Source organism: Anolis carolinensis, chromosome 5, assembly GCF_035594765.1.
Source record: "Anolis carolinensis isolate JA03-04 chromosome 5, rAnoCar3.1.pri, whole genome shotgun sequence".
Lineage (NCBI taxonomy): Eukaryota > Metazoa > Chordata > Lepidosauria > Squamata > Dactyloidae > Anolis > Anolis carolinensis.
The window spans coordinates 40,006,278-40,025,339 of record NC_085845.1 but is presented as its reverse complement, the minus strand read 5'-3'; the positions used below and the strand labels follow the sequence as shown (position 1 = coordinate 40,025,339).

General features: G+C 36.0%; 1 protein-coding gene across 8 annotated transcripts in view; it reads right to left on the bottom strand.

The window, feature by feature from the left end:
- pcdh10 (protocadherin 10) overlaps positions 1–19,062 on the bottom strand; it is an 80,043-nt gene that overhangs the window by 36,307 nt on the left and 24,674 nt on the right. Inside the window, exon 4 of one of the 8 annotated variants that reach the window (XM_062980849.1) lies at positions 6,362–13,380. The exons of 6 other annotated variants lie outside the window; for them this stretch is intronic. In XM_062980849.1, the coding sequence (XP_062836919.1) occupies positions 13,298–13,380 (83 nt within the window). In that variant the 3' untranslated portion in view covers positions 6,362–13,297. Of the gene's footprint in view, positions 1–6,361; positions 13,381–19,062 lie in introns of those variants that run through there. One more of the 8 variants, XM_003221661.3, reaches the window with a different exon arrangement.

The following is a 19,062-nucleotide window of genomic DNA, read 5'->3' as shown; positions in this document are numbered from 1 at the left end:
TGTTAGCTATCCCTCCCAGTTTGGTGTCATCTGCAAACTTGATGATCGTGCCTTCTAACCATTCGTCTAAGTCGTTAATGAAGATGTTGAACAGAACCGGGCCCAGGACGGAGCCCTGCGGCACTCCACTTGTCACTTCTTTCCATGATGAAGACGACGCATTGGTGTGCACCCTTTGGGTTCGTTCGCTTAGCCAATTACAGATCTACCTAACTGTAGTTTTGCCTAGCCCATATTTGACTAGCTTGTTTGCCAGAAGGTCATAGGGGACATTGTTGAAGGCCTTACTGAAATCCAGATAGGCTACATCCATTGCTCATCCTTCTTTCATCTACTGCTATTACCTGAGTGTTTTTATAATGCAGTTAGTTTATTAAATAAAGAGAAAACATTTTAAATATAACTACAAACCTTTATTTTGGTACAAAAAAAATATTGGATTCACACCTAATGGGATGAATAAAATTGTTTCATTTTGTATTCAAAATCGTTCTGAAATAGGCTTTATGTCCAACAGTTGAATACGTAAATTTGGGACAGCATTCAACTAACTTTTAAATTTGATTTTGGTGCAAGCATAAGATGAAAAGGTATTTGGAGATAACCCATGCTCCCCCTTTCTTTGCATTAGAGACAAATGAATAGTTGATTTCGTGTGGTTTTAGACTTGATTTTAAAGATTTTTTGCACCACCTCTATGATGTTTTTTTAAAATAATTTTTATTAAAGAGAAAATAGATTTCTTTTACATAAAAGTGTGGGAACAATCCAAGAGGATAAGAAAGTAGGAAATATAAAAATAATGAAAAAAGAAAAAACAAAGAAAAAAAGTATATAAAATATATAAAGGGGGTAATGAGTCCTTTCCAATCTTCTATGTGGTATAAAAATTATTTCTTTCTTCTTCTATTTATTCCTTAATAATCTAGTTTTTATGTCCAAAAGCGGTAGTAATCTATTTGCATTGTCCATTTTAATTATTCGGTCCTCTCCTGTTTCTATATTGCCCATTTTACTTTGTTGATTTTTAACAACTCAATGAAGGGGGAGCAGTCTGTCTCTTTTATAAACCTCCCTTGTGATCTTGAGAGTATCCCTGTCAGTTTGTCCATGTTCATGATATCTACTACTTTCCCTATCCATTCTTCTTTCTCCTATGATGTTCTTGTAGAACTGTAGGCTTTCATGGAACACAGTTTGTGAAGCACTATCCTGGTGGATCTCACATCCATCTGGAGCATTTGTGAGAAAAATGTTGGTGGTAAGGGATAGATATGGTTTCTGTTGCCACTTCGACTCCATTTTGTGGGTTACAAAGCACCTACACAGCGCCATTTTTCACTACACCAGCATATCTTTTACAGTATCTGAGAATACATTATCGGCTTGCTCACATTAAAGGGCTGTGATTTTTCCTTAACTTCTGCAAAATAACTTTCAATTGGGAAGAAACAGCAGGCTTCCTCCCACGAAGACTTCAAATCAAGTTTAAATGAGATCTGGAGCTTCAACACTAATAAATCTGTGCTGTTCTTTCTACAATACTCAGAACCCACATGCAGATTTCTAAGGCTGAATGTACACATGTATCCCAGGATATGATTCTAGATTATCTGCTTATCTCAGGTTATCTGGTAGTGTAGACTCATATAATCCAGTTGAAAACAGATAAAGTGGGATGAGATCTTAGGATATAAGGCAGTATAAATCCAGTCTTAGGTGGGACAACAAAATTCAACCTGCAATGTACAATTATTTAGAGGCCATGTAAAATGGGAGGGGGAGAATGAATTGTGACAAGAGGTCTCTAGGCTATGGATGAAATAATGAATATAGCAATTATTCTGTTCTCTGCCTTTGTGACAAACGGTCTTGCTTTTATCTAGATAAATAAATATATCCAGCAGATAATTAAATCTCTATGCCCTATATTAATGGCCTTGGCCATACTTTGAGGTCAAAAAATGAGCAAGTATGACCAAAAGCTTTCTTCCCCACAGCTGGCATAAAATTGCCATGTGTTCTTAGGCTTTAATGTTGCTTCATGTAATTGCATGTGTAATGCCACTGCTGGAATCGACTCATATCTATTTTGACAACCCTGATTCTGAGGCAAACTAGGTTGGATATGGCACTAATGGATGGAGTACTAACTATTCAGAGCTTACCCGCCATTCAGAGTGACTTTGACACTGATGTTGTTACCTCCACCATCAAAAGGGGACAGATGGCTCATCTAAATGGAAATAGGTCATTTTTTCTGTCACAGCATATTTGTGGATACTGGACCAACACTGAAATGAATTTGCTTAAAAGGTTTATGAACCAAATTTTGTACACATACACATTAGTTTCATTAGTTTCAGCCTGAAATATGATTGTGTGTTTCTTGCCACCTAACAGTCTTTGTTTTGAGGGGGGGGAAACTGTGTGTGATACGTGGGCAAGACTACAGCAAGACTCCTCCATATCTATGGATTGAACATCCCCAAATTCAACTAGTCATAGCTTGAGAAAAACATTTTTTTTAATGAAAAAGCAAACCAGGATTTTGACATTTTACCTAAGAGATACTATTTCAGTACTACACCTTTGCATATAATAAGACTTCAGCATTCATGGATTTTTATATCCATGGGAAGAGGGCGGGGGGGGGGGGGTCCTATACATTTCATCTGTCTTATTGGAGGTAAACTGAGTACACATTCAAGTAAATCCATCTTCTTCTGCTACAATCCTATGCACATGTAATGGAGGTTGTGCTTACTGAAATGATGAAACTTAATATAGTATAAACATATAAATGACCTACAAACTTTTAAACTGTTAGATGCTGCATAAAATCCAATAGCATGTAAGTAGTTTTATACAGTGATATTTCTGTTTATAAGAATATCAGGATATAGCGTAGAATAATGACTTTCTTGCAATTTTTTTTAAAAAATTCAAAGAGCTTGGCTATTTGCTTAAGGGTACACATCTAATGTTTGGGATGATACTGGGTCAGTGCTTTCAACACAGTAGTTACCTACCCAGAAGCTCAGCATCAAAAATAGCATTAATCACACGTGTATGAATTAAGCCTTCAAGGTCTAAGGTCCAAATTCCTCTTTTCTGTGGGGCCTTCCACACAGCCATATAACCCAGAATATCAAGGCAGATAATCCACAATATCTGCTTTGATTTGAGTTATCTGAGGGCACTTCCAGACAGCAATTTATTGCAGGCGGAAATGGGTTAAAGTAACCTGTTTTTGCCTGCATTGCTGTCCCCATAGGCACCCAAAAAAGCATGCATTCTCGAGAGTTGTTCCCATACCAGCGTGGTAACGTCTGCGCTGGCATGGGACCTCCCCCCAAAAGCCTTAAAAATATGGGCCCTGTCTTGAAAGGCCCTGAGTCCACAGTGGCTTGTAATCCAGTTCAATGTGGATTTTATACAGCTGTGTGGAAGGGGCATGTTTTTCAGAGCAAACAGAGAAATCTCAGAGGAAAGACCTTACCTTAGAACTTTGTGTTTTCTTTTTACTATGTCTGCTTGGTCCAAGTGCTGCTATTTGTTTCGAAGAAGCTGCGATAGACATTACTTATCCTTCCTCTTCTGTCTCACTTGTTAATTTACTACAATATGCTCTATAGAATTATGTTTGATGTTTATGCTTACTGATACTGATGTTGTCAGCCCCCATCCACTGTGATAACATCAGGTTTTGGCTATGAAATGTCAGGACCTTGAATGTGCCAGATTCTACAGCCTTACAATGATTTGTCCTAACAATCAGTTCAAATAAAAAGATGTTACCATATTTGATAAAAATAGAAGTGAGATCAGTGATTGTAATTTGCTACATCTGCAAACCACTTAAATGAGAATATAATCCACTAAGCTCAGAGGAACTTGTTTTTGAATATGTATGAACTGTATACCATTGTGTTATATTCACTCTTCCTTTGATAAGTGATTTTTATCTGTCTGACACCAACTTACATTTGGCGTAGGAAATATGCCATCTTTACAAATATGCCATCTTATTTTTATGTTATTTTGTAACAGAATCCAGACGCAATTATGCTTAGAGTAGACCCACTAAAATTAATGAAATATAAATTAGTCACAACTAACTCAAATGTCAATGATTTTGAAGAGTCTGCTGTAAGGACAATTAAATATTGCGTCATTGTAATTACAAGAAAAATTCATAAAACTGTTGTGATAACTATCAAGATACCTATCAAGACATATTGATCTTCCATTTGGTGCTGGCAATTGAAAAATGCCATGTTGTCTCAAAACTAGTCGACATAGTTACATTTTGCTAAGGAAATGTGTTGGAGAGGAAAAGTAGTCCTTTAAAGTAGCAAGATATTGGGTTCAAGATAACCTTGGGAACATCTGGAAGAGGATTATCTTAATTGTATGTGCAAGATGATATTTTTTGTCCTTTCCTGTGCAATATTAGTTACAAGAAATAGCATTTATTTCTAACATAAAAATCCATATGAGAATTTCTGGTATGAAGTACAGAAGAAAAAGCAGATTTTAGCTGATCCTTTCTTCAAAGGCCCACCCAGAATTCATTTGTCAAAGGCCCAGGTAGTTCCAGTAATAAGTCTGGGAGCGTTCAGACAGCACACAAATCTGGGTTTGAAATGGGGGTAAAAATCCTGGGACCCACACAGAGCTGTCAGTCCTGGGATTGGGTCCCCTGCTGTCCTCATAGGCTTCTTCTATATCAGAACAAGATGGAGAGCAGACATAGGACATCTTGTGGAAGGTTTTTAAAAAATAATTCCGTTAACCATAACCACTGGACTGTATATGCACACATGAGAATATCTTATTATAAATATAAGAAGATTGCACATATTCCTTGAGTGCAGGGATTTACAGTGCTGTGAATATGCATTTTCCGGCCACAATGGGAATAAAAGGTGATCCGGTTAAGTCGTGTTTTTCGTCTGTTGTAGTGAATCAGCTTGAATTTACTGCTAGCATCATGTAGCCACCCATTTTAATCTGGTAATTTCTGCATTTTAGGTGCTGTGCAGAAGAGCCCTCAGAAGCTAAGAGTCTTGTTCCAAGTCTTTAAATATGTAGAAATTCAAAGGAATGAATTACTATATTTAAAATGTATTGCAAATCTTTCCTTAAACTAAATTCCTGAAATAGTCAAATTTTAAAAAATTCAGTTTTAAATAATCAAACACTTAAACCTTTGGTGAATGAAAGGTGCAGCCTGAGCAGATGTACATTTCTGGAAGAGATCACATTCTTGTAGAAGTGATGGCAGTTGATGCCTACTTGGGCTAGTAAGGTAGAAGGAGGGATTGTCAGAAGTGAAGCCAATGATGTCTAATTGGCTAAGCAACCTCATCCCCTAACAATATCTAAGTATACCTTGAACACATCCCTACTGACTAAGACAGGTTTTGAGGAATAGATAGACTATCCCTACTTAAAAGTATATCACTTTAAAATTCTGATGTGCATGGCCATTTCAGGAAAGGGCTTTGGTATCACTGGTATCCCAGTGTTCCATAAGCAGAAAAAAGATTATACTTCAATGTGATTGAAACATTGCAATTGAAAGTGATATATTTTGGTTCCCCAAGATGCATGTTTTTTTCCTACTGTGCAGATCAGCTCTTAGCTCATTATTTGTGAAGCACAAATGTAGAAAATAAATGGATGATTTTGCATATTTTTTGTACAATGTTGTCTTCAGCCTTTCTTACTATTATTAACTTTAGTACAAATAATCAGATATTCACTGTAATCTAGCTGTCATTTCCTATGACTTCTTCAAACCATATTTATTTTTCCTTTAGTCATATGATTCTTTATCTACTTCATTCTTTTGTGTGTAAAAGCAAGCCAATTATATGTTGCTTTGAAGTGCTATCCTATCACTTTTCAGTCTGTTCTTCCAATTTATCAAGATTACAGAGTACTTAATTGCATTCTGCATAACATTCACTATCCTTTTCAAGGTTGTATTGTTTAAATATATGGTTAGCATATTCTTCACTGCAATTTCCATGTAAGTGATGGGTCATATTATGCCTGAAATAAGTCACTTGTTATCCTCTTCATCACTGACATTAGACCATCATAACAACAATTATAGAGCATTATTACCTAGCATATGAGCTATGTTTCTGGGCTGTTCTGTCATTTAACTGCAAAAAAGTTAATGGCACAACGTATTTATTTAATCTAAATTGAATAAACCAGATGTTATACAATTTTGTCCCTTATAGGTAGATCTAAAGGAAATATTTTATCACGATCTCACTTTAAAGATGGTAAAAGAGGCATCATAATTTGGGATTGCAAACTAAAGCCATGGCTACAGCAAAACCAAACTCATATATTAGCTTTATTTACTGAAAAATTAATTACATAATGAAATTACTGGCTGGCATCATGTATTCCCATTACAGAGTTACAGACCAAAAACTTCTCCATAATCAGTAACACTGTGTATTCATGATTGTCACAATTGTAAATGTCCTGGAGCCTACCCTAACAGCCAGCTGCTACATTAAGGTCTGTTTAATGGATAATTGAGGCACTATAGAATGACATTATCAGACCCTTTCTAGTAGACAGAAAGGCTGTAATAATTAGAAGGAGGACCCCATCACAATCTATCACCTTGCTCACTGGAAATGTCAATCTGCTGAACCTCAAACACTAGCTAATTAGATCTCCATTGCTTGATTTGGCTGTTGGTTGTTAAGGAAGGCTTGGGTGGGTTCAAGGTAGGATTATGCATTTATAACTGAGGGCCCATCCACACAGGACCCAAAACATGCGAGCTCATGCATTTTTACAGGAGATGTCCAAATGATACCTCCGGTAAAAGTGACAAACCAGGAAAATCCAGCTTTGTCCCAAATTAATTAGGTACTGGATTAGACCCAGGTCTTCCTGAAAGACCTGGGTCTAATCCAGTATGGGCCCTGTGTGAAGTGCCCCCTGGAAAGACTTGGAACTTCTATGGGGGCAGTCCACACAGCCCTGGGTTTTCCAGGATGAATCAGTCTGGAAAACCCAGAGAGTTGTACCCCCTCCCCCAAACCTCTTAAAATTAAAAATAACTTACTCGGCCACCATTACCATGGTGGTGGAGCTCTCCTGGTGCATCATTTCTATGCACCAGGAGGAATCTGCCACTAGGGTAATGGTGGCTGGGTAAGTTATTTTAAATTTCAAGGCTTTTCTTGGGGGGGGGGGTTCCTTTGGTGTCTGGGTGCCCTGTGAGAAGTTCTGGCAGGGCATCTAGATACCCCTCCAGGAAAGTCCCAGCTCCATAGGGAGGTGTGTGGACTTTAACTCATGCCCAATCGGGCACAGGTTAAATGCCTGTGTGGAACCCGCCTTTAAGCAATCTTAAATCTTTGTTTATTTCTTCTTTTGCCTTTTCTTCAAACAGTCAGAAAAAGAAAAATGATAACGATGAAGCAATATCAAGCCATCTATAATCACGTTATGTCCACTTGTTCCATGGGATTTAAACAATTTTGTCCCAACTTAAAGAAATGATGGTGTGAATTATACTGAAGCTGCACCTGTCACTATAGGCATCTTATTTTCTACCATTTAATCTGTTATGTTGGCACAATGTTAGTTCATGATTTGAGATAGTCCAGAAAATGTGTCAGAGATGGAATTCACCAAAGTATTAGAACCCAGGTTAAAGACAAGAAAAATATTTCTTTATTTAGAAAACCTGCCAAGCTGAAATGACAACAAGAATGAATATTGTAAGTTAAAGGATTCAATAGGTTTTGCACAAACATTACTGGTCTCGTTATTTTAAAAAGACATAGACCCACTACTAGCAAAGATGTTATTTTAATATGAATAAAATTTCCACTTCTCATGGAAAATAATTTGAATGGCACTAGGCATCCCACTATTGGCATTACCTTGCCATAGTGGTTCTATTGAAGAAATAGGGTAGAAGTGATAATGAGCAAAAATGCAGAAAAAGTAGTTAAAAGATATGAACCTCATGGAAAATCGATCAATATAATCATAACCCAAGTTAAATCTTCAATTACAGAGGCAGAAAAGGAAGAAATCTGAATATTTTGTGTTGAAATTCAGGAGAAAACCCAAATCTTATTAGTCATAGACAACTGGACATCTAAAGTAGGAAACAGTACAGAATGAAAGGATATAGCAAAACTTGGCCTAGGACCAAGTGACTGACTCAATTTTGTGCAGTGAAGACTTTGTTCATCACTAACACATTCTTCAAGCATCCAAGGCAGAAACTGTATATGTGGGCATGAGAGCCAATATAGAAATCAAATAGACTTTAAAAAAAAATGACATTAAGTAGTAAGTACTGTAAACCTGACCAAAAGCAAGGACTCCTATAGTCATTTGGGTTGATTAAAAATCAGATTGAGAATGCTGTTCTTCATCAAACAAACTAATAACTGAATTAATAAATTAATTCTGGAATTAAGTTAGAGCTGATATTCCAACAGTATCAATCAAGTTAAAAATAAATCTAATTAAGTTGCACATAGCCATTAGAAAATTTCTAACATAAATGATAACTTCATTTGAAATAATTTGTTCCAATCATTAACCTGGAGTCTGTATTTCCATTCAAAATCAAGATTTAAGCAGATGCTAACACTAACGTGCAACATATTTCTCTGTATGTTATAAACTTCATATTTTAGTTTCTGCCTTGCAAAATTGAATACATTTCCCTTATTAAGTCAAGGCCTGAAACTTAAATTACGCTTATTTTCTTATCATAGAAAGAGCATTTCTCACTTACACTAGCACATCTTTGGTTTGATAAAAATGTAATGTTTGGAAAAATGTTTACATATGGAGGAACCCATCAAAATTACACTAGTCGAGTTATCCTATTTCTTTGTCTGGAGGAAAACGTAATATCTTTATCAATCCATACTCAGTAGCATATCTTAAGTGCTCAGAACAGCAGTGATTCACTGTTCCAATATCTTGGGAAAATTACCAAAGCCTTGCTGGGAGACTTTGTGAGCCTTTAGAACTCAATCGTAAATTTAAACTCTGTTCTTTCTTCTCTATTAACAGTTACAAGTGCTATGCTCTGAACAAACTGTCAACTTCACAACTTCTTAGCTGTTGCTATACAGCAAAAAAAGAAAAGAAAAAAACAGATCCTTCACAACAATAGATTCATGCCACAGATATGCTTTAGCCAAGTTTGGATGTACGAGTCACTGATCTCTTCCAGTGATGGACATGTAAGTCATGGGAAAGGTAACAAAGCTGTACAGATCATCACAAGTCATTACCAGAAGAACTTATTACAACATTATTACACACCAGGGCTTTAAAATGGGTAGTCCCACATTTTTGCCACCAGTAGAATTCTGGGAAACGTAGTTTGGGAAGGCGAGGACCTCTGTAGCTGAGAATTCAAAATGACCTGCCCTAAACTACATTTCTCAGAATTCTGCAGGTGACAGAAATGTGGGGCTGCCTGCTATAAAGACCTGGTGTGATAACATGGTTAGATGCAAACTTTTACTAAGTATAATGAACAATTTTTCTATGTTCTCAAGGAATGCACAGAATTAAAGCTTGATATCTAAGCTGCGAAAAAACTAAGCTAAGAAAAAAATGCTACTGGGATTTGTAAGTGATGGCAATGACCAGCTGAAGTTCCTCCATGAAGGTCCATGAATGTGGCAACCACTGGCAAAGAAACCAGGGTTGGCCACATGTATTTCCAACCAGATTAAAGGGAGAATGGGAGATCACCTACAAAATCTGAAGAATATCACTCCTGCACTGTGACAACAGAAACAAAGTAGTCAGATGCAAATGAGATATGAGTAGGATGAGTATGGCTATTACCCCAAAAGCAAGTCTATAAGGACCGCGAATCCTGCCACCACATTTTCTTCAATTATATTTTTGCTCAATACCTGAACTTTATTTATTACGATTAAAATATCAACTCTACAGTGAGTTGATAGCATTACTAACCCTTCATTGGCTATTGGTACAAAATAAGTAGATATTTACATTAAAAATGATTACTTGTAAATGTTATAGAAAGGAAGATAGTAGCTACAAGATAAGAGAGGTATACATTGATTATATATTTAAATAAATACTAGAAAGATGAGAAGTCACCTTTTTCAGCATTTTCTCTCTATTCTTTGTTTTGCTTTTTTATCCTATTCTTGCTCTTTCTGTTTTGTTTTTCTTTGTTCTACATATACTTTTTAATGTATCTGCTATGAATTTTAATGTATCTGAAAATCTCAATTTATTAAACAAGGAAATAATTTTTACTTATTTTACAGTATAATACAAGAGCTCAAAACAGCCTTGGGAAGGGTCTGCAAATTATTTCACTTCTTTTGAAAAGATCACTGGATTACATTGCTTTCGGTGTACTGAATATTTTGACCTCTTCAGCAATGCATGCAGAATACATCCTTTAGCCTAAAAACTTATGTATTCTAGAGAAAAAGAAGACTCTAGAAAGAGCTATTGTATTTTTTATTTGAAAAGAATCATGTTATTGATTAAACGTGAGGGTATATATAAAAATATTCATGGAGGCTTTTAGTCAGGGAAATCTTGGTCTGAATGAGATGCAACTGCTGCCGGCTGTATTTTCCTCCTGCAGACATTTTTGTCTGGTTGCTTTGAGAAGGAGGGGAGAGACATTAAAAAGAGCTGACTGGAAACCTTTGCATCTATTCTAGAGGAGTGGAAAAAAGAAAAGATTGTTTTGAAGAAGTAAAATCTTGCCTTGGCAACATAAGACTTAACTACATCAGGACTAGATCACTACAATGCACACTATGTGAAGCCATTTGAGAAGTGCCAAAGAGCTGCAGTTGATCCAGAATGTGGAAGAATATTCAGAGTTCTATCCAAAGCTAACTTTGTGAACAATGAAACAATTACATTAGTTCTGGGTCCGGTTCTCATCCCCATTTTCAGTAGTACTGAAAGGGCCATGGGAACTTTTACACTTATCAAGTTATGCTAAATAACCCTAAATTGTAGCTGTTATCATCAGTAGTAAAGCGATGCCTGGTGCTTGCATGTGCACAAGGTACAAGTGAAGTACATGGGTTATAGACTTCTTGTGATGCTTTGATTGAGTATTCCTGCATGGCAGAGGGTTGGACTGAATGGTCCTCATGGTCTTTCCAATTCTAAGATACTTTGGTGGTATAGGCCAGGGATTCTTAAACCTTTCCACTCACAACCCTTTTCAATCTAATAAATGTTTACGTGACCCCACTTATATAGATTTATAAAATAATGATAAAAACCATACATTTACTGACAAAAAACATCGGCATTTGCAAGGCTTGCTAAACAGGCTGGTTTTCCTTTTTATAAAGTGCAAATGAAGCATCTTCTGCAAAGTCTACAGTAAATATTGTACAACAAATCAATGTAAATGTCTTAAGCAGCCATTAGGTGATATTCAGAAAGGTTTTACTGTTGCAAATTTTTTCAGGACCCCAATATTAACTAAAGGGATCCCATTTGGGGTTGGGACCCACAGTTTAAGAAGCAGTGATATGAACCATATACTGTGAGACATATACAGTTCATATGCACAGATGCTGCATTGATGGACTGAACCATCATGTCTTGATTTTTTTTAAAAGATATTCCAACAAGCAAACCTTAGAATCAAAGTTGGAAGAGACAACACAGAACATCCAGTCCAACCCCTTATCATGAATAAAAGGACAAAGTACCCCTGACAGATGGCCATCTAGCTCCTGCTTAAAAGCCTCCAAAGAAGGAGTTCCACCACACTCTGAGGCAGTGTTCCATTGCTGAACAGCTCTTACCTTGATTTTTGCCATTCTATATTAAGGACAATTTTACTACACCATGGTATATAATGAGACTTCAACAACCTTGGATTTTGATATCTACAGGGGGTCCTGAGACCAAATCCCAGCAGATACCAAGGACTAATTGTATTCATTGCCAAAGTACAGTACAAATCTTTCAGGAACATGGCAGATAAGTCTGAAACAGTTTAGATAGACACAACATTCAGTACGATACACTTGTTACACTGGTTTACATATTAGTGTTGTATGAAGGTTTAATGTACATCAGAATCAAGCTAAAAACAGTAAGCACATGGTGGATGTGTGCAGACTATAATAGATAATACTTCTAACAATTGTGTTACAGAGTCGCATTTAAGAAGTATGTTCTTCATTACAAAATGCAGTACTGTGTTAAATTCTTATTAAAATAATTCTAGTTGTTTGTTGGATAACCTTCATTCGCTTCTCTTCAATACTGATACATACATTCTTTTCATTTTGTGAGAAGTACATACATATGAATAAGAAATGTTTGTGGTGAAATCAATGCTATTTCCATTTATATTTTCATCTTACGTAATAAGTCTTCATTTGTACTGATACATTAACATTTATCTCATCCCTTCTTCCTTCCACTCTTCTAATGTGCTACCTTGATGTAACAAGACACTGTATCATTGATCACATGACATTGACAACCATTGTCATAAATATTTGTATTTTCATGAACATTGTATGCTGCTCTACACCATCTCACGCTATTTGTCCATTTAATCCCATATTATTATAAATTTTGATTATCAACAACTTTCTGTGGTCTTTTACATTGTCTGTGACCTGATCCTTACTAAAAAGGAAATACTACTTAGTTAAACTAGGTCGTATGTGGAATGACAATAGGCATCTTTAAATATCTGAAGGTATGTCATGTAAAATATAGAATGATCTTGCTTTCTCCTGCTCCGAGACCCAATCTGATGGATTCAAATTCCATCTAAACATTAGGAAAAACAGTTTTGAAGTTGAATAGACTGTCTCAGAGAGTGGTAAACTCTTCTTCTTTGGTGGTCTTTAAACAGAGGTTGGAAGGTCTTCTTTTAGGAGTGCTTCATTGTGAAGTCCTGCATGGCAAGAGGTTGAACAAGATGGCCCTTCTAGACCTGAACTAAAGTGTCTTATCCAGACAGACAAACTTTATACTGCTGTTACTGCTGCAATTATTATAATCATAATCACCATCACGATCACCATCTTCATTAAAAGAAATTGAACTTTAAAAACAAGGGAATAACGATGAATACCTTCATTGTGGGCACTACAAATTTCTACAAAAACACAACAGAAATCAGTTATGTAATATAGTTATCAGTTGCTTTTGTTTCTGTATATGTCTAGTAGCTGATGTAGAAGTAGACAGGGCTTCTCAGAGATCTGGTTTAATTTGCTGGTCTTCATATCATTTCTTCTTGTGGAGAATGAAGGCACTTGAAAGAAAGTCTTCGTAAGTCAAGATGGATGTTTTGGAACCAGGGACCTTGAGATAGCAGTATTAGAGTAGAAGCAAAAATATAAGCAAGTTGCAGTAGACTACCCAGAAAAATATTAACGAGAAACATATTTCATCTCCACTAAAAATGGCAAAGATGTCATGTGGGGTGATTATGAAACTAACAATGAAAACATTTAAAAATGTTGTACAGTCTATGACAGAATTCTCAAAACTTTCTAAAAGCCCCTTTGTGTCTTCTGTATGTTGAAGACAAGAGCTCTGCTCTATGAGTTCTAGTAAATGACATATATCTGATGTTTAATGAACCTCAAGATGCAGTTGAACTTCAACTTCAAGATGGTAGGTAGAATGAAGAAGAATGCTGGGAACTATAGCTCAACAACATCTAGAGGGCCATATCATTCCCATCCATGTTTCATGATTTAGATGCCACATTCCATATCCAAAATCAATGAGATTATGATGCTGTTTTTTCAATCAAGAAAAAAATCCTACAAATCAACCTATAAAATTCCATAACAGTTTAAAATCACGTTCAGAAGCTGGCACTTAAGTCAAGCTGCAAATCATCAGCTTCTCAGTGCGACAAAATCTAGCCCTGGGCTGTTAGCAACATATAGCATTTATCTTTAGAAGTGATGTTCATACAGTAATAAGCTAATGTTACCTATTCTTAGTTTTGTTAAGAGGTTTCTAATCATTCTCGATGGAAAGTACTGTGCAAATGTAAATCAATGGCACTGAATCATCTGTGTCGTTATTATATATTATTGAGGCATATTGCCAAGCTCTCTCCACTGCCTTTACCATACAAAGAATTAGAGTCAATTACTGTACACAATAGTTGTATGGCTAAAATTACAAATGTAGGGTGATATCTTTCCCAATTTTTCTTGATATTTTATTTTATTATTAAAGCACAATTCAGACTTTTATCAGATAATATTGAAAATTGCATGAAAAATTCTTCTGGTTTTAACCCCCTAAGAACAAGTAACTAATTCATGCTCCTTCTACACAGCTGTATGAAATCCACATTGAACTGGATTATCTGGCAGTATGGACTCAGATAGTCCAGTTCAAAGCACATATTGTGGATTACCTGCCTTGATATTCTAGGTTATATGGCTGTATGGAAGGACCCACAGATCCAGAAGACAACCAGAAGACATGAATATGAAATGGAGAATCACTTTATAATTCCTACAAATCGATTAAAGTGATTTGCATGAGATTGCATTGCTAACCATTATTTAAACAAATAAAAAATATACCCGGAATAGAATTATCTGCACTAATTAAAATGCTGATTATAAAGAAAGCATTATATTAATAGCACACATTATAGTATACATAGTTGGTTCAATAAAGCTTACTTTAAGGTATATGCATTTAACATCATAACTTGGCAGTGCAAATCACGTGCATGACTATTAATACAGCTCAATGAAATGAGATCAATTGGAAAATACAATTTTCATTGTATTTTTAAGTGGGATAACTGTTAATTTTCTTCCTGGTACAGGCAGTAGCAAATATGTAGCCAAACAGTTGAGTGACTTGTCTAAGAGTACCAGTTTACATGGTCTTTCTAAACATATTACTTTGCATTAAGATAAATACATAAATAAAACACAGGCTTCAGTTATCAATTGTGAATAACATGACTAAATTTGTGAATAACATCATATTCTGTTGTGATCATTGGGGTCTAGCCAGCATATATTGTACAACAGGGATGAGTAACAGCCAGAGGATTAGAAGCTGCCCCCCTCCCCCAATGAGACTTTGGAGGATCTGGACTCCTCTCCTGAGCCCGCTAATTCCTACTTTTAATTTTTATTTTGAATGTTAAATTTTAAAATACAAAATAGCTACTTCCTCCAGTGGCAATAATAATAGTTTTTTCTCTCTACTTGTCGCATAATGGAGTAAATTTTTCTAACAGAAGAGGAGTAAGATTGGGAAGCAGGCAGATACTATACTGGTGGTATAGAATTCTGATCACCTCCATCCATCCCTATCAAGTCACAAAAGATTTTCCCACCCAATTTCCATTCAACACTGGCAGCTTTTTGATTCGAAGCACCTGAGAAGACTGTTTATTACAACTTCATGGCTTCTGAATTTACTTCCTCTTAAGCATCAATTTTTAAAGGAAGTGGATTTGGGGCTACTGTTGTTATTATCTGGAGGGGGAAGAGGAAATGGGAAGTTGGCAAGGAGTTCTGCAGATGCTGGTTCTTGGAGTGTAAAAAGGATAGGAATGTTTGACAATGATTTTACAGATAGGGTTGTTGCAAATATTCTGCTACTCATACAAAATATAGATCCAGAACCCACTCTTGATGGGCAAATATATAAGGGTTGCTTGCAGAGCACAGAAAACATGGGTCCCTTCCACACACCTGTATAAAGTCCATATTGAATTGGATTATCTGATAGTGTGGACTCAGATAATCCAGTTCAAAGATGATATTGTGGATTATCTGCCTTGATATTCTGGGTTATATGGTTGTGTGGAAGGGCCCATGGAGTCCGAGATCTGTGTTTCAGTCCCTTTTTGACTCCAGATAGAGTTGATTTTGTTTTGAGCATGTCAGAATTTGTTTGGTTTTGAGCACATCACAGGAGCAGCTTTAGGATCAGCTTTTGTTTATTCCCACCAGTGCTGCCAGCACTGCCATTAAAGGAGATAGAAATCTTTTTATAGCCTTGGAATGATATAATTCCAGTTCCCTGCTTCTCCCTGGAAGCTTTTAGCCTCCCCATTTCCTCCAGCAGGTGCTACCTTTAAAAGGAAAGACGACAGAGTAAATATAGAAGTAATGAAGCTGTATTTCCTGAAACACAGGGAAATATTTCTATAATCTATAGCTGCAGGTTACACAGAATTTTGGTGGTAGCTTTGGTTTAATCTCTGCTGTATTATGGGGCTCTGGGGACTTCAGGATGGGACTGGGGTCACATCGAACCCATAAGACACATTTTCTTCACCTCTGACATAAGATCAAACTGCCCCTATTAGACTAACACAAATGCTAAATGATGTTCTTCAATTTTACTTTTAGCTGCTGCCTATTGTGCTGAATCGTACTCTTGAGGGTTTTCTGACCTCATTAATGAATTTTTAAAAATCAAGTTGTGTGGAAGACAGCTATGGGACAGAGAAGGCTCGGTGTATTGGCGTTTCACTAAACTTGGTTAGCATTGAAGAATCTTTTCTCTCTTTTCTCATTGAAATTCTGTTCAATGTGTAGTTGAATTTTAACTGGTTTGTAAACATGAGCGCCAGGGTTATATATAAAGATGGTAACTACTCCTTACTTAAACATTAAAGATACCAAGTTGTGTTTAATAAAATACTATAAGTAATTATTTGGTTACCAAAAGCTAGCCAAGCACTTTAAGGAAACCAATTGTGCTTTCCCCCTACACAGCAATATCTTACAATGATTTATGACTGAAATTGTTCTATGAATTTCCTAATCTATAAAGTCCAATCTAGTGGGTTTGCCCATTAAGAAAACTCTAAGGACTGGGTTATTGTTCTTGTGGTTCAACATTCTTAGAACCCACTTATTTCAATTCTTTATTGATAGTGAACTAGAGAAATGAAATAGAAAGAATATCACATTTCTACTTTAAAGAACTGCTTCAATATGCTTTCAATATGCTGTATGATTCTGTTGTCTAGAATTCTTCAGACTGAAATTAAAATTGTGATACAGTGTTTGGCATCCTGTTAGCTATATATGCAAATATAAACCCATTTTACATTTTTTACACAATTCTGACAAGAGGTCAGAATTTTATTCCTCTATCAATAGTGAAGAGCAAACAGGGTTGGAAAAACACATGGGTATGTTCCCATGGTTCCCATAGCCATCATCTACGGAGATGCCAGTTAGTTTATGGTAAAAGAGATACCAAATCTTCTTTGATCCCTCCACTTTCCATCAGCAATAGAATGGCTGCGGAGGGAGCTATCATATCACAAATGGTAATCCTGAGGCTGATAACAGAAAAGGCATAATGCATTTCCATATGCAGAACTAATGCTACACCCAGCCATATAAGATCTCAGTCAGTGTGTGATCCCATTTATCTATTTGCTATTATTTTAAATTCCTCTCATACTTCTGCCCACAAACATAATGGGGGGTTTTCACTGATAAGAAACAGATATTCTTTTGTCCAGAACCTCCTCTATGTAGATAGAATTGTAATCCACACCAGTCAAGGGACTGTGCCTTAATAACACATATATATACTCTTCTCATATTTTGTCTTGACAGCTAGGGCTAGAAAGAACACTCTCTGTTCTTCTCTCTAGCATTCGCCTGTATTTTTAAACTGGTTGCATTAAGCTTGTTGCATTTGCTATGGATTAAAGTGTTTTTTTCCTAAATTTAATTTTAGCTATAGCTTGGATGTGGTACACTTTAGAATGGGTTTACTTGGAAACCAAGTCAACTTTTCTGATGAACATTCTTTCATCTGTTGGATGAACACCATCTGTCGTAAGCAGCAACTTATTTTTATTTAATGTGTCAATTTGTTTCAGCAATTTGTCACTTGACTTCTCGTTCTCAGATACAGACTCCTCATTCTATAAAATGAATGACCCTATAATATGAATAAATAACCCTATAAAATGAATAAAATATATGCATCTGTCCTATCAACTTCTTCAGAAGGTATTTAATCCTCTGATCGGATCTGTAGTAAACCAGAATATTTGTGTAAAAAAAATATTCATTTTTCAGATGATAACAAATTATATTAGAAATATGTTCATCTGTACTTTCTTCAATTAATGGTCATTTTACCAATTTACTTTATATTTCCTATTTACTTAGTAAAGTTATTCATCTGCTATATATCCTGCAGCCTTGCTATGCGGAATACATATTGTTATCCGTATATTTTGTGGCTAACATGATGAGATTAAACCAGCATGATAGCAGAGCAGTCAACCACTTATCTTCTTCCCAGATTTTGGAAGCAAAATACAGTTGGCCCTTTACATTCACAGATTCGATATCCATAGATTCATCCATAGCTTGAAAATATTCCTTCCTCGCCAAAAATAAACCCCCCCCCCAAAAAAAAAACCTTTGATTTAGCCATTTTTTTTTTATAAGGGACAACGTTTTACTACATCATTGTATATAATGGGCCTTTTTGTTTGCTTCCAGAAGATCCCGGAAGCAGACTCCAGCAAATACCCAAGGTGGAGTTGTTATGTGTCTTCAAATGCTTTCTGACTTATAGTGATCCTAATCCAGACTTATCATGGAATTTCCTGGCAAGATTTGTTCAGAGGAGGTCTCAGGTTGAGAAAGAGTGATCTGCTGAAGATCACACAATGTGTTTTCATGTGATTCAAACCTTGACCTCCCAGTTTAACATTCAAACCACCACAACAGACTGGTACTAGTAACAAATTGTCTGTACACATTACTTTGAGGTGACAAGGAAAAAAAACAATATTTTAAAAGTAATATAATAGCTATCTTTTTCCCCTTGTCGGCATTCTGAGAAAAAAATCACACATTATGAGGTAGAAATTACTGCATGCTGTGTGTGTGTGTGTGTGTGTGCATAGATAGATAGATAGATAGATAGATAGATAGAGAGAGAGAGAGAGAGAGAGAGAGATAGGAATAGTCTACTTTTGCAGTGTTGTCAACATATTTCTTT